This window comes from Dendropsophus ebraccatus, chromosome 6 (genome assembly GCF_027789765.1).
Source record: "Dendropsophus ebraccatus isolate aDenEbr1 chromosome 6, aDenEbr1.pat, whole genome shotgun sequence".
Classification (NCBI taxonomy): Eukaryota; Metazoa; Chordata; class Amphibia; order Anura; family Hylidae; genus Dendropsophus; species Dendropsophus ebraccatus.
Window position 1 is genome coordinate 104,791,283 of NC_091459.1, and position 13,079 is coordinate 104,804,361.

General features: G+C 43.9%; 2 protein-coding genes across 4 annotated transcripts in view; one reads left to right on the forward strand and one right to left on the reverse strand.

Annotated features, from left to right (window-relative positions):
- The window catches only part of SNORC (secondary ossification center associated regulator of chondrocyte maturation), a 35,267-nt gene extending 25,162 nt beyond the window's left edge, over window positions 1-10,105 (forward strand). Inside the window, exons 2-3 of one of the 2 annotated variants that reach the window (XM_069975517.1) lie at window positions 2,205-2,378; window positions 8,708-10,105. In XM_069975517.1, the coding sequence (XP_069831618.1) occupies window positions 2,205-2,378; window positions 8,708-8,817 (284 nt within the window). In that variant the 3' untranslated portion in view covers window positions 8,818-10,105. The remainder of the gene's footprint in view (window positions 1-2,204; window positions 2,379-8,707) is intronic. The other variant, XM_069975518.1, reaches the window with a different exon arrangement.
- NGEF (neuronal guanine nucleotide exchange factor) overlaps window positions 8,574-13,079 on the reverse strand; it is a 112,020-nt gene continuing 107,514 nt past the window's right edge. For both annotated transcript variants that reach the window (XM_069975515.1, XM_069975516.1), the window contains one exon: window positions 8,574-10,037. In XM_069975515.1, the coding sequence (XP_069831616.1) occupies window positions 9,853-10,037 (185 nt within the window). In that variant the 3' untranslated portion in view covers window positions 8,574-9,852. The remainder of the gene's footprint in view (window positions 10,038-13,079) is intronic.

Consider the following 13,079-nt stretch of genomic DNA (forward strand, 5'->3'; position numbering starts at 1 on the left):
GCCTTGCCTCCACTATATACCATGTGGCAATGATAAAGCTTGCTATAATCCCACTGCATTTCTGGTTTATAAACTATATATTCCCAGCAGTAGCCATACTGAAGATTGTGGATTTAGTTCCATCTAGTCCCTTACATGATGACATAGGGTGCAGGGTATTACGGAAGCCTATGTTATATTAGTGTAGGCCCAGCCTGTCCAAAGTTTATAAAGAGATGTTATAAGGGTATGTCCACACTACTGAATTTCGGTGGCTCGCAGCCGTGCACATCTCCACTCCCATAGGCTTCATTCTATGGTTTGGCAGATTCTGCTGTCCACCCAAAGAATGAGTGGGTTTATTCTTTGGGCGGACGGCGGAATCTGCCAAACCATAGAATGAAGCCTATGGGACCAGTGGAGATCCCCGCGGCCGCAAGTGGGAGCGAGCTGTGAAATCTGCGTCGGGTAATTCGTTGGGATTCCGTAGTGGGACATACCCTTAGTGTGTAATATAACGCTGTATAAAGACAGCATACACTGGCACAGCTCTGTAGTACATAGGGACTGTCTATTTGTTCAGGCTCCATGCTCATGGATGTGCCTCAATAAGACCAGTGAATGTGAAATGTTTCAGCAGATGCTACTGTGATATCCCACCACGGGTGTTGCTATTAGTTACACCCTTTGTAAAATCCTGTACTTATTGTACTTAAGCGGTGATGAGTAGTGATAAATTTTTGCCTTTAGATGTTGCTGTATTAGATATATGTGTGCTTAGATGCTACACGGCTGAAGTATGTAAAGGGTTATTGTTTATTTGTGTGTCACATGGATCTGTGGACCTATGGGAATCTTTTCTTCTTCTATCCTATCATCTCTCACTTTACTTCTTCAACTGCACTCTTCAACCACTCACAGCGCACCTTAGATACGCCGAGGAAGGAAGTCACATAGGTAGAGGAAGTGCATGAGTCTTTCGTGTTGGACATTGTAGAGGAAGGACACAAGCTAGACAGCTCTCTACAGTGGTGCTCTCTGGGCCCTGGCCCTCTGCCAGGTCCCCTACCCTCAAGGGTCAGTCTTAGTCAGATCCCCGTATGGGTAGGAAGCAAGACAAGACACAGCTAACAGTTTCTTCTTGACTTACTCTACACCAGTGCTTCTCAATTCCAGTCCTCAGGCCTCACCAACAGGTCATATTTTGAGGATTTTCTTAGTATTTCACAGGTGATATAATTATACTCAGTGCATCAGGTATTATCACATGTGTTCTTTTGTATGGGAAATTCTCAAAACACACTAGGAACTCTATCTCGCAGCGCGGTTGTCAGCAGGAAATCCTCAGCATTCCACTCATCCCAGGTAACAAGGTCTGGGGCCTTGTGTCACCCACCTGGACGGGTCCCCTGACACTGGTAGGGCATTAAGTGGTGTGAAGACCCAAAGGTCAATACACGGGCACAAGTATTCTCCTCTTCTTCTTAGTATTCTGCTACCTCATCCTCCAACATCCCGGCAGAGCACAGTACTACTTGGGTTGGGACTCTCACGACATGCCCCTCTCTGCTCCTCTGATTCTTTGTATCTCTCAACACGCAACTCAGTCAGCACGACTGTACTCCTCAACGCATTCCTATCACATATATGGTTATTGTATTATCAAGTGCTTTATCAAGGGAACTATCAAGTGTATTGTACCCTGTCAAGGGGAAGCTGTATAACTTGCTGCACACAAGTACTTTCCAAGTAAAGAAAGATTATTTATAATAAAAAGACTCTGTGATTCTTCATCTCATACCAACACAGTGTACACTACAGCCTTGGGACATTTCCCCTTTCTGTGGGTGGCAGTTCCAATAGTCCAGGAGGGTCACTATACAACTCCGGCCCACCGTGATATCATCCCAAGGGAACCCGTAGCAACCCGGAAGGACACTGTCCACAGGGGAATAAGGTACAACCGGGCCTTAAAAATAAAAGCAGGTATGCCACCCTACCTGTGTGCCCAACCGGCACTGGTGTCACAACATAACATCACTGGGCCCGGCTGTATCTCGGCCAACCGCCATAGAGCTGACATCACACCTCACCACCTAGCAAGTGACCGGCCGATCCTCCGACATAACGTCCCAGGGGGTCACCACACTACCAGCAGATCAGCAATGGTGTGGTCAGTCCACTTTATTACAAAGCTTCATAACGCTATTCTTCTCTTTCTTCAGTAGGTTATCCCCAGGCCGCAGCCCCCACTGTTTGGCAAGAACCCCCAGAGCTTCCTTCTGGAGCAGAACCTATTGAAACTACACCATCTGTACCCCTCTCGGATGTCACTGGTGTCCCACCCGACGCATCTGAGCCTGACACCACATATGAAGACCCTCTGGGTACCAGTGACGGTATGTAGATGTAGACTAATCTAATGTGCTGCCATGCTGGGTATGTGAGTGCTACAATCTTCTATCTAAAGTGTTACATTTGGACATGTCAAAAATTACTGATCGTACTGGGTCTCACTCCTGTGACCCACTTCAATCCCAAGATACAGTGGTCGGAGTGCCCTGCAGTGCTGTTCTCCCCTCAGCTGTGCTGCTCCATCCATCTATCAGCATTGCTCTGCAATATCAGGAATTATGTCAGCCTTTTAAGGGTATAAACCCACACACCGTATACGCAGCAGATATGCAACAAATACGCAGCAGATTTGTTGGTACAGATTTGATGCTGTGTTCAGTTATTCAGATCTAATCTGCTGCGAGTTTGCTGCGTATCGCAGCAGTAAATACGCTGCATATACGGTGTGTGGGTTTATACCCTAAAGATAGAAACGATTGAAAGCAGCAACAATGTAGCTCTTGTAAAGTGTGCTTTGCTTAAAGGAGACCTGTCACCCCCCGCGCCGGGGTGACAGGCTCCCGACCCCCAGATAGATCCCCTTATACTTACCTCATGTCGCCGAGTCCTGCTGCCGGAGCCGGTCCTGGGACGGAGATATCCCGGTGAGAAGCCGCCGCGCGCGCTGTGGAGATGGGGCCGGCGTCCATAGAGAATGAATGGAGCCGTGCGCAGCAGAGATGAGTCCGACTCCATTCATTCTCTATGGACGCTGGACCCATCTCCACAGCGCGCGCGCCGGCTTCTCACCGGGATATCTCCGTCCCGGGACCGGCTCCAGCAGCAGGACTCAGCGACATGAGGTAACTATAAGGGGATCTAGCTGGGGGTCGGGAGCCTGTCAACGCCGGCGCGGGGGGTGACAGGTCCTCTTTAAAGGGGTTATCCACTGTTAGAAATGGCCACTTTCTTGCAGAGACAACAACACTCCTGTCTCCAGTTTGGGTGCACTCAGTTCCATTGAAGTGAATGGAGCTTAATTGCAAACCACACCTGAACTGGAGACAAGAGTGGTGCTGTATCAGGAAGAAAGTGGCCATGTTTTTCTAAAGCTTGTTAACCCCTTTAAGGGAACCTATTAGCAAAAAAATGGGTATACAGATAAACAAAAATGCTGATACATCACCCAGCACACTTCCCAAACATATACATGTAGCCAGCGTCCATGCCCAGTACAACCCGCAAACTTACCTTTAAAACTTTGATGACTAGTTGGCCCACATTTACATACAGCGCAGGAATTTTTAAAGTAAGTTTGGTGGTTAAACATGTATATGTTTGAGAAGTTTGCTGGGTGATGTAACAGCACGTATACTTATTTTTTTGCTGATTGTTCCCTTTAAGACAAAAGTTAAGCAAACTATAACCTGGCATTTTCAGTGGTATGTGATGTAATAAATGTCAGGGTAAGACTTGCTGGATCATGGTATGAAATATGTCAGGTTAAGTTGTACCAGGTCAGTGATCACATGACATTTTCTAAATAGAAAAATAAATTTTCTTATGTCTTTATTAGAGATTAGTAAACTTACAGTAAGGCAATAGGCAGTATCCATGTTTTCCAAGCAGCCCTAGGGCTGCATCCATCTTCTTCAGCCACTGTGATTTAAATATTGAGTGCATGGACTGCGCAAACCCAAACTTACTGTAAGTTTGCTCATCTATCTCAGCTGACCATATAGGCACAGTTCATATGGGCAAGGGAAACTATATGTCCTTATAGCACACGGGGTGCTGAGGATGAAGATACGTTTTTTACCTTCATCCTCTGCCCCATTTCTGTGTAGCTTTTAGTTTAATCCTTATACTAATTAGGTAGTTTGGTACGTCGGGGGCAGGACTATGTTACTCAGTGAATCGACCCGCTCCAGCCGGCACGCCCCTTGTAATGCCAGGGCAGATCTGTGCATTGAGGGCAGTAGTCTTGCCCCCAGTGCACCAAACTGCCTCATTAGCATATGGATTAAACTATGCAGAAACGGCACAGAAGATGAAGGTAAGAAAATAACCTTCATTCTCAGCACCCTGTGCACTATAGGGAGATATCAGCAGGTTAGATCCAAAGACAACATAATAATGATCAGGGAGAACATATAAGATGACTATTGTTTTTCTATCTGTGCGTTATATTTTAATAGTTGAAGCTATTTATAACATTTTACATTTATTGTAAAGTCAAGAAAATATAAATTAAAACTAATTACAAAATTAAAAACAATAAAAAAAAAATTCATCATTAAAGATCTTAGGAAAGAGATGCCAGAGAGCAGGCTTTACTTTTCAATAACCACAAACAGTATCATCATTTTATAACACAAAGTCCAGAGTCCCCACCACAACCTGGGCTGAGATTTTCTTCTCCCTTTTTATACAGGTTTTTTTTTGTACAAAGAAAACTTACTATTTTTTAACACTATGGTACAGTTTAGATATAACATTTACCTAAAATGATGAGTAACTTTCTAAATGCATTACTGAGTTACAGTCTAGACTAGAAATGAGCAACTGTGCAGAGATAACGAAGTGAATCACTTTGTTCTTACTGCAATCAGCCTGCTGCTGTTTAAGGGTATGTGCACACTGAGGAATTCAGACAGAAACTCTGTTGCGGAATTCCCAGCTCGCGTCCGCTCGCGGACTGCAGTGGGCGCACGCGTCTCCGCCAGTGTCGTAGACTCCATTCTATGCACGGGTGGATTCCTTCCTCCGTCCAAAGAATGAACTTAATCATTCTGTGGACTATACTCCAGAGCTGAACTCCCAATTCTCCTATTTCCTTAAATAGCATAAGAGTGCCCCAGGCAAAGATTTTTTTTTGTAGCGTGTCCTGGCCTCCAAAAAAATGGCAAAAAAATCTGTCAAAGACTATCTTGTCGAGAAGAAATTCCATTGAACTCTATGGGTTTGCAGAAAAAAATGTCAAACCCTCAGCATGCTGCATTTAGGGGAAAACTGCCAAAGTAAAAAAAAAAGTAAGTATGGCATTTAATAGAATTCCATTGACTCAAAGCTGATATCTGGGGCCGCAGCGTTTAGTTTTTTTTTTGCAAAAATTTTAGCCAGTGTGAAACCAGCCTTAACAGGCTTTTATAAACCATTGCAGCTTTCTTCCAAGCACATTTTTTTTCTCTGGACTACCCCTTTGAATGAAGCTAAGCTGCAATACTAGACATGACCCATGAACAGGTGTGGTGCTGTTTGTGGAAGAAAACTGCCATGTACACAACCCCTTTAGAATAAATCTCACGTTGCAGATGCCGCCTGCACATGAAACCATACCAACATGCAGTGGCCAAAGGCCACTAGGTTATAATACAGGCCATAACTGTGTACTGTATTTACAGTGTTACTCAACATTTTATGCAGGAAGTACTGAAGCTTGATCTTAGCTGGGGTTATAGTTAGGCTATTGTCACACAGTTTTAACAATATATACTGTGTTGGGTTTTGATTGATATTAATCAATGTTAATCAGTTGCATAGCAAAAAAATAAAAATAAACAACTTTGGCATGTGATGTGTTAGTCCTCCTCCCTCCAAGCATAATGCCAGTCAAGCATTTAATAGCATAGCTACCCTAAAATGATTTTAGGGTACATACATTGTAGATGTTAGGTACATCTAGGGTTGGCTGCTGCTTGTGTTACTCACATTAAGGCCATGTTCACACAACGTATCTTTTGCAGAAATCATGGCCGTTGTCTCAACCAGCCGCACGAACAAACTGACATGTCAGTTTTGTGCGGCCGCACAGAACATGTCAGTTCACACAGTGGAGTACCATTGTGTGCAGCGGTGAATTGGGATGCGGGCGCACACGGATGCGCCTGCATCCCAATTCAACAGAAATGGTCATCCGGCTGGGTCACAATGCGGCCGGTCTCATACCATGTGTGAACATGGCCTAAGGCTGCATTAACGCGTTCAGTGAAGTTGTCTGTGCACATGGACAAATTTATAGCCCATTGCTTTGTATTGGGCTATTCACATGTTCAATGTTTTCATGGATCTCCAATCCATTCCATTTAAAAATAGGACGTGTCCTAACTCAAAATGGAAGCACGGCACAGATTCCCCATAGAAGCCAATGAAATCTGTGTTTTTCACGGATGTACACGGATATGTAATTTAAACAGATCAGTAAAAAGACACGGATGACAACATAGACGGTTTTGCACGGATCACAGAGGTAGCTAGCGAACTGCATTCACAGACCAGGAAAAACACTGAACGTGTGAATGCAGCCTTATGGAGAAAGAGCCACCTGGTACATCCTCTTTAATCTGAACCGATGGATCGAACAGCGGCGCCGTGACAGGGGAAGCCTGTGCCGCGGTCTGTTTTAGAATGAATGGAGCAGCGTCATAGAGGGGAGGGAATTCCCTCCCACTGGGGCGGCCCGGCCCGCCTACAGTGCTTGAGCATCGTCCGGTTCCGGTGCATAGAACGGCACCGTACACGGGAACCGGGCGCCGTTCGATCCATTGGTTCAGATTAAAGAGGATGTACCTGGTGGTACATCCTCTTTAAAGCATCTTGTCCACCCTGTGGGAGACACAGAAAGAACCAAGTAGACAGATCTATTACTCTTGCAAACTGCAAGTAAACCCACCTTTTCCATTAAAGTGAATAGAGCGGGCGACTCATATATAACATGCTTTTATAATATATATTGTGGTTATGCTATAAATGCTGAGGCTGGGAGCACCTGTTTAAAGGAATTCTCCTGGATTATGGTATAGCTTTTATTTCAGATGGCTGTGATCACTGTGTATTATCAGACATCACACACATCCATACCCCATTGCCATCACACACATCCATACCCCATTGCCATCACACACATCCATACCCCATTCCCGTCACACATCCATACCCCATTGCCATCACACACACATCCATACCCCATTCCCGTCACACATCCATAACCCATTCCCGTCACACATCCATAACCCATTGCCATTATACACATCCATACCCCATTCCCGTCACACATCCATACCAAATTGCCATCAGACACATCCATACCCTATTCACTTCACACATCCATACCCTATTCACTTCACACATCCATACCCCATCATACAGCTATAACCCACTGCCATTACACACATCACACCCTATTCCCATCACACACATTCATACCCCAACCCACAGCCATACCCCATTGTATGACACACATCTGTACCCCATTACAGTCACACACATCCATACCAAATTGCCATCACACGAATGTTTAGTGAGTGAAATACAAAGAACCAGCACTGTCTATACTGTATGAACTGTAGGCTGTTTTTTATATCCACAGATCCCCTATTGTCCTCTGAAATCAGACATTTTATGCCAAGAAGCATTCTGATCCTCCTTAATTTCTTAAGGGATATATAAAGATTTTCCCTTTTCATATGAGCCATAAGAAGCCTTTCCTCTCCATTTTCTACATAAAATGCCAGAAAAAAATGGGCTGTAACCCTGACACTTATCTTTTGTTATGGCGGCACTCGTCTAGACTCTATAACATGGGTCTCCAAAATGCGGCCCTCCAGCTGTTGTGAAACTACAACTCCCATCATGCCTGGACAGCTAAAGCTTTGGATTTGGCTGTTCAGGCATGATGGGAAATGTAGTTTTGCAACAGCTGGAGGGCCGCAGTTTGGAGACCCATGCTCTATAAAGTAGTGGGATAGGAACAGAATAATGCTGCGATTTCTGAAGCCAAAACCAGGAACAGACTATAAACAGAGAACAGGTCATAAAGGAAAGACTGATTTCTCCTCTTTTCAGATCTATTCCTGGCTTTGGCTTCAAGAATCTGTCAGATAAATCTGTCTGTGTAAATGCACCATAAGGCGGCAGATTGATGTTATGGTAAAAGAACATATAAAAGAGTTGTAGAAGCTGGTCTGAGCTGCAGCATGCACACTTCTCCCTTCCCCATAGCTCCCTGCTTGGCTTTCAGCATTAAGAATGTCAACCAGAGAAACATAGAAGGTTGTATGCAGAAAAAGACCACCTAGTCCATTTAGTCCACCCTTTTAGCATTTCCTTTCTTATTATGTTAGAATAGACATATGTTTATCCCAGACGTGTTTAAATTCATGTGGAGGAGGGAGAAGGTGTGTATGCTGCAGCTCAACTCGGGCTTATAAAAAAAAAAATACATCATTTTATACTTTTGCAAACAGTCATCAGCAAAAAGACAGGTTTCATTTGTTTTATTTCCCTATGAGCCCATGTATGCAGATCAAAGCATGATATATATGTATCTTAGTGGAAGTATGGTTTATTGAATATCTGAATTATTTTCTCAGTGTTACTTTTTTCTACTCCTTAGGTTCCCTGGGTCCTGGCGCCGTTGCTGCAATCGTCCTGGCAGCCTTACTTGGCACCTCCGTACTCATCGCCCTGATTGTTATCACACTCAGAAAATTCTCTGCTTCTTAAACCAATAAAGAATCACATTGTGTTTCTACCCTTTATGGTCAAGTTGAAACTGTGAGCTAAAACATAAAGCAAGTGAACTGCACATAGATCCCATTTTCTCTAAGTAATGGCTTCTTTATCAATGGCTTTATACTGGGATCTGAGGTTCATAGAACCCAAACCTGTCATGCACAAGCCACAAAATGGGATCAACACCCGTCAGCCAGCAAAAATACCATCGATCAAAGCACATTGCATAACCGCAAATATAAAACATGATGCAAAATGTTCATACAGAATTAGATCATATAGGCAATACAGTTGGCACCTGTAGTTAGATAATACTAGAAAAAGAAGGGGTATATACAGTATATATATATATATATATATATATATATATATATATATATATATATAGCTATGGGGAATACAGATGGAGCAAATACCTGCACCATGTGCATAAACCCAGATTAAATGTAATATATCATGTCATTCTGTGAGCTGTAAATAGATTTTCAGACCTATCCAATAGCTTTTATAAGTCTCCTGCGCCATATTCCTCAGACATAAGGAGACATCTTTATCCATGGAGGAGACAAAGGCGATTTCTGTACATGACCCTCTCCCAATAAATCCAGTAGAAGGATATATATGGTTGAGCAGAATATTCTTAAGGTATCTTTATTATTTGTCAGGAGACGGGCTTCTGTAGTAGCTCTTGTTGAATACCAACTCCCAGCGCAGGTTGATGGGAGTTGTAGTACTGTGATCACAGTTTAGGTGAGTCTGCCTTAATACATTACCAATGTCTAATATACAAGGTATAAACCTAATATATAACCTGTTTATAAATATTCTTATGTGTGTGCTCATCTTTGTGTGCATGATGTGTCCCGCTCAGTCCTATTGCAATAATGTATGGGTGCCTGTACAACAGTAACACACATCTGTAGATAATATACATATATTTATATAGAATATTTGCATCGCGTCACAGACACACTGCTCCTTCCCCATCCCATTCCCGAGCATGCTGCCCCGTGCCATCTTCAGGGGTCACTGGCGTGTTCTGCTTCCCATCTTCCGCCGGTCTTTGTTCTGGCTGCCATCATCAGATTTGTGCACCCTTAAGCACTCCTTCAGGTTCTGTGTCCTGAGGTTCTTGTTCAGTATTTCTTCTGTCACTGTGTTGGGGAACCAGCCCCTCTCTTGGTCGTGCAATCGTTCACCAAACACCCAACCTGGGACAGAAAGGAAAAACTATTGTCATCCTGAATGTTATGAGCCAGGGATGTAAGTATGCCCTATGTTCTGATGTATTAAACAAAGCCACCATATTAAAGGAAATCGGTCAGCTGTAATTCATGTTCCAAACTGCTGACACTGTAATAAAGCGTAACTGTCATTTCAGGGTCATTTTTCTGAAAACATTAAATATCAACAGTACAAGCGATTTTAAGAAACTCTGTAATAAGTTTTATGTACTAAAAGAGTTTCCTTCTGGACTGAAAAAGCAATCTCCCAGCCTCCCCCCTCACATCAAATGAAGCAGGATTTCTGTGTCCATTATGTGGCTATGGAGAGGGGAGGAGCTGTTAGGAGTGACTGAGCACGGAGGATTTCTGCACAGCACAACACCCTGCAATCTTCTCTCAGTAAGTTCATAGATTAGCACTGACCTTTCTGACACCTGAATTTAGCGTTTTAGGTGCCCAGAGAGTCTACTAACAGCTGACCTTCATGTCACCTCTTCCTGCTTCCTCATCTCCCTCAGCCCCTCCCCCCTCCATAAGGATAGAATGGAGAGAGCAGAACCCGTCTTCACTGGCTTCTCTGTAATGAAGACGTGTTTGCCTGATAATGCACAGATAAGAAGTCAGGGGGGGAGGCTGGGAAATTGCTTCTTGAGTACAGAAGGAGGTTTTTTTGGCTGATGAAACCTATTACAGAGTTTCTTAAAATCGCTTTTACTACTGATTTCTGCAATAAAAAAAAAACATGACAGTTACTCTTTAATACAACAACGGAGAAAAGAGGCACTGTGATACACAACCAAGTAAATAAGTGCTTAGTTTAATTGGATATGCACAGAAATTCATATCTTGCCACTATGGAGGTGGAATAGTCTAGCAAAATAATTGAACCAAAATAAATAAATGAACAAAAAAGCAAATGAAAATACTAGAGAAAATAATAATAGATCCCAGTACGGGACAGACAGTATTTAGTAGTGTGGCCTATTGTACCCTACCTTACCACTAAATCCCCTCTGTGTGGGTGTCCCCACTAGGAGAATGTGTCCCTACACTGGGTAAGTGAAGTCAGTATGGTGTAATGCATAGGTGACAAAGAAAGATAAGAAAGCCGTCAATGATATCTTGTAATCTCTGGAATTGTAGTTGACTAATCCAGATATAAATAAGGTCTTTAGTATTGTAAATGGGACGTCTGCCGACGCGTTTCTTCCGCTCAGGTCAACGGTTTCATCAGGGAGGTGGGGTATTGTAGTGGGGTGCATGTGGCTTTCTGCGACGGCCCAATGTCTGGTGATTCTGGACGCTTGCTGGGATAGTGATCCTTTTACATCAGTGCTTCTCAAACTTTTTCGACTGGAGCCTCATCCAACAGACCAAGGCAATGCCTGGGCCAGACCAAGGCAATGCCTGGGCCTCACCAGACTGACCACGAGGGTGCCTGGGCCTCACTATCTGTGGTGAAAGTCCATTTAAAAGCTGAAAATAATTCTAGGGCTACCTTTCACCTGTATCCCAACCTTTATATACTAATAAAGCAAGTACAAAATAAATTAATAATGTGGCTAAAATGGAGATTTTTGCAAACAGCAAAAGGACTGTGCAGATCATAGTTACTTTTGTGAAAACTGCCTCCCCAGCTGGGCCTCACCAACAACTAGGGGACGCCTCACAGTTTGAGAAGCACTGCTTTACAGGTTAGCACGTGGCTTATACAGTATGTGCAGCCCGGAATTGTCTCCCATAACATACAAATAGCTTAGGGGAGATAACCTTGATAATGGGTTAGTATAGTGTCCGTACACTTGCTGATGGGTTAATGTATATCCAGTAAGTAGAGGATCACTAGCATGTCCACTTGTGGTAACTGCTGACACTGTTAGACAGATGTTGGGACAATTAGATAACTGGTACCTTTCATATATCTGTCTGTGCTTCCAGGATGTAAATGCTCTGCATAGAGTCAAAGAGGCTTTTCCAAGCTCCTGATAAGCAGCAAGCTGAGATACCTCCTCCCCCCTTGCCTGTTTGACACCTGGAAGATGAGTCACAAGTAAAGATGAGCGAATTAACAGTAATAGCAAAGTGCTTCATTATCTCTGCAATCCACTCATCAGCCTACTGCCTTATAAGTGATTGACGCTCTGTGCCGCTCCTCTCCGGGTGCTGGGAGAAGTTTCCCAGGACTGGTTCCAGCTTTTCCCAGCACCTGGCCCCTAACAGTGTCAGCAGTTTGGAACTTGAATTGCAGCTTTAAATCTGAGCATCACTGCCAATAGACACAACAGACAGTTTATGACTGGACCCTTATGGGCAACCAGTGTGGTCCAATCATGTTAATGAAGTGACACAAAGTATTCTAGTGCTTCACGTGTCATGCCAAAAAAATAATCGTTAAAGGAACCTGTCATCACTTTTATGCTGCCTGAATCCCTAGTCATTGGGATGGTTCCCTTTAGCATCTATGTACACTGACGGGGGTCCCGTCCTGGACCCCGTCCTGCCGCCGTGAAATCCCCGTCGGAGCAGTCATTCTTTATGGGCGTCAGACTCATCTCTGGTGAAGCACGCGCACAGCTTCCGGCAGGGATTTCATGGCAGCGGGATGGGGACCGGGACTTCGTGGAGGGGGTAAAAATAAGGGGCTCCAGTAGGGGTCGGGCGGCCTTCACCCTGGCAGCCGGGGTGACAGGTTTCCTTTAAAAAGGACCAGAGATGAGTACAACTCAAGCATGTTTAAGGCCAAACATTTTGCATTTGATTACTAGTGGTTGAAGACGCTGGCTGCAGCCCTATGGCCCTAAGCCCATAGGCTGTATCCATGTTTTCCAGGGCGGCATCCAACAGTTTCAGCCACCAGTATTCAAATGCCCTCAGATGAGATGCACTCATCTCTAACCAAGACCCTTTAATGCTATACCTGTATGTTTACTTCACAACCACATTTTTATTGTTCTAATAAATGTAACATGAAGCTAATTCTGGGGAAAAAGGATATTCTGACTTCTGACACCACTTTTTGGAGGTAGC